Source organism: Raphanus sativus, chromosome 6 (assembly GCF_000801105.2).
Source record: "Raphanus sativus cultivar WK10039 chromosome 6, ASM80110v3, whole genome shotgun sequence".
Classification (NCBI taxonomy): domain Eukaryota; kingdom Viridiplantae; phylum Streptophyta; class Magnoliopsida; order Brassicales; family Brassicaceae; genus Raphanus; species Raphanus sativus.
The window spans coordinates 36182317-36184458 of record NC_079516.1 but is presented as its reverse complement, the minus strand read 5'-3'; the positions used below and the strand labels follow the sequence as shown (position 1 = coordinate 36184458).

General features: G+C 37.2%; 1 protein-coding gene across 6 annotated transcripts; it reads left to right on the top strand.

The window, feature by feature from the left end:
• Positions 1-465: 465 nt before the first annotated feature.
• Positions 466-2142, top strand: LOC108831210 (uncharacterized). Of its 6 annotated transcripts, none has more exons than XM_056987660.1 (6): positions 466-506; positions 834-905; positions 1016-1233; positions 1320-1593; positions 1686-1762; positions 1879-2142. In XM_056987660.1, the coding sequence occupies exons 3-6, from the start codon at positions 1022-1024 to the stop codon at positions 1952-1954; spliced, it is 639 nt and encodes a 212-aa protein (XP_056843640.1). In that variant the 5' UTR covers positions 466-506; positions 834-905; positions 1016-1021; the 3' UTR covers positions 1955-2142. The 6 variants fall into 6 exon arrangements, with proteins under 6 accessions (XP_056843640.1, XP_056843641.1, XP_056843642.1 ...); XM_056987661.1 differs by lacking the exon at positions 466-506 and adding an exon at positions 513-680 and having other exon boundaries at positions 846-905; XM_056987662.1 differs by lacking the exon at positions 466-506 and adding an exon at positions 513-680 and having other exon boundaries at positions 846-905; positions 1006-1233.

The following is a 2142-nucleotide window of genomic DNA, read 5'->3' as shown; positions in this document are numbered from 1 at the left end:
GTAATACTTTGGAATTTTATACCTATATGACTCAATAAGAAACACAGTGTTAAAAACAAAAAAAACAGATAATGCAATGGATACTAGAGGCCAGAGAGATCTGGGGAAGAGGCCTATCTTAGCCCAAGTTATGATTTTACAAATATTTTTTTTGAGGCGTGAAGACCACCGCTGTTAGAAGACTGTCAGAAGCGCGTGGTACTAAATCTTTACTGTCTTAACGCAAAATCTTAAATAAGATTTTCTCGACAGTAACGTATTCCGTCATATAATACACGTGTCAAAATTTAATTTGTTATTATCCATAACGAATTTCTCGTAATAACACTACAGGCTAGGGCTTTTTATGCTATCAAAGTCCATCTAGCCGTCCATTCTATATCCGACGGTTGCTATTAAATTAAAAATAATTAAATGAGAAAATAGCAAAAAGGTATAGCAGAAAAAAGGAAAAAAAATGGCTAAAGAAGGTGAGCGTCGGAGTAAAAGATCAGAGAGGGTAAACAGTAAGCAGTTTCTTTTCTTGTGTGTGTGTTTAAAGTTCAAGATAGAGAACAAATAAAAGAAAGTGTTCGATCTTCTGGTCTCATTCACCATTTTTTATTTTATTTTTAACTTGAGTTTGAATCTATATATCTTCCCAGTTTAGATTCACAGTTTCTGTCTTCGGTTTCACTCTTGTAAGTGTTATCTAATCTGTCTTGATCTGCTTTGTGGCTCTGTATTTGTTATCTAAAACAATGGTGGATTTGGGGGTTATAGAACTTTTGAAGAATCGATTCCTCTGCTGTTAGCACTCTTTTTTATCTTTTCTTATACTGTTTTGGATATTGCTTCTTTTGTAGTAGGGTGATTCTGGTATTGTGGTAGCCAAAGCCGCTGAGTTTAAAGTTGCAGATCCTGAGGTTAGTGGGGGGATCTTTGTATCTACTAATTAGTTCAGATTGGTCTATTTTTTGGGGGGAAGAATGTTTGATGTGTGAGTATGTGTCTTTGTTGGATTGGTTGTGTAAAGGTTGTGATGGAAGAAGCGAAGGGACAGAGAGGAAACGGAACCACTGAGGCTGATTTTGTGTTGCAATGGGGGGAGAGGAAAAGAGTTAGGTGCATGAAAGTTAAGAAAGATCAAAGCCGCAAGTCAACTGATTGTTTGTCTAATAAGCGCAAACTCATGTCGCGGGCTGTGTCTTCTGAGAGAGGCTCTCCTTCTCGCCATCTTAACCGTCCAAACAAGTAAGCCTGACTCAGAGCTGTATGATTCTTTTTTTTTCTTTTTATATATAGTTTTTTTTTTTGATGTAAAAAGCATTTTTATGTAGGATGGTAGATTCTACAGGTGGTAATGTTAGGAGATCGTTTGTGGCATCCCCTGAGAAGGAAGATAGATACTACACAACGAGGGGTTCTATGGGTACAGATGAGAGTGGCAAAATTATAAAGGAAACTGTGAAGGAAACCAAGAAGCATGTGTGGCCAAAGTTGTTTATAACTTTGTCAAATAAGGAGAAGGAAGAAGATTTCTTGGCTATGAAAGGGTGCAAGCTTCCTCAAAGACCCAAGAAACGAGCCAAATTGGTTCAGAAGACATTGCTTGTGAGTCCCCTTCATCAATAAACTTTTATCATTTGTGTTTTCTTTTCAATTCCCCTCTCATAGTTAATGAGTATGGAATGTTTTTACACCAGCTGGTGAGTCCAGGTACTTGGTTATCAGATCTGTGCAAAGAGAGGTATGAAGTAAGAGAGAAGAAGACTTCAAAAAAGGTACTTAACTGTGTGTTTTTCAGTTTCTTCTCTCTTTTACGACAATAGATAATAGTGAGAGTACACTTGGTTTCTTTTGTGGATGCAAAGATGACATCTCTGATGTTTTAAATGAAGCGACCAAGAGGATTGAAGGCAATGGGGAGCATGGAAAGCGATTCAGAGTGAAGAAGAAGAAGAAGAGGACTTGAGAAGCATTCCAGATTTTGGTGAAGGCTAGAAGAGGGAGGAGACAACGCACAAGAATCTGTTTTGTTTTTTTTATTACATTTTGAGATATTTCTCTTCCTCTTCTCTACAGGTCAAACAAACTATGAGGCACTTGCATTTTTGCATTCGAAGCTAATCTATTAGTCTTCCTAATCTAAGTCTCCTTTTT

Coding starts and splice junctions, on each gene's coding strand:
- LOC108831210 (XM_056987660.1), top strand. CDS start 1,022: ATGGAAGAAGCGAAGGGACAGAGAGGAAACGGAACCACTGAGGCTGAT. Junction 1,234..1,319: donor CATCTTAACCGTCCAAACAA/GTAAGCCTGACT, acceptor ATTTTTATGTAG/GATGGTAGATTCTACAGGTG. Junction 1,594..1,685: donor TGGTTCAGAAGACATTGCTT/GTGAGTCCCCTT, acceptor TTTTTACACCAG/CTGGTGAGTCCAGGTACTTG.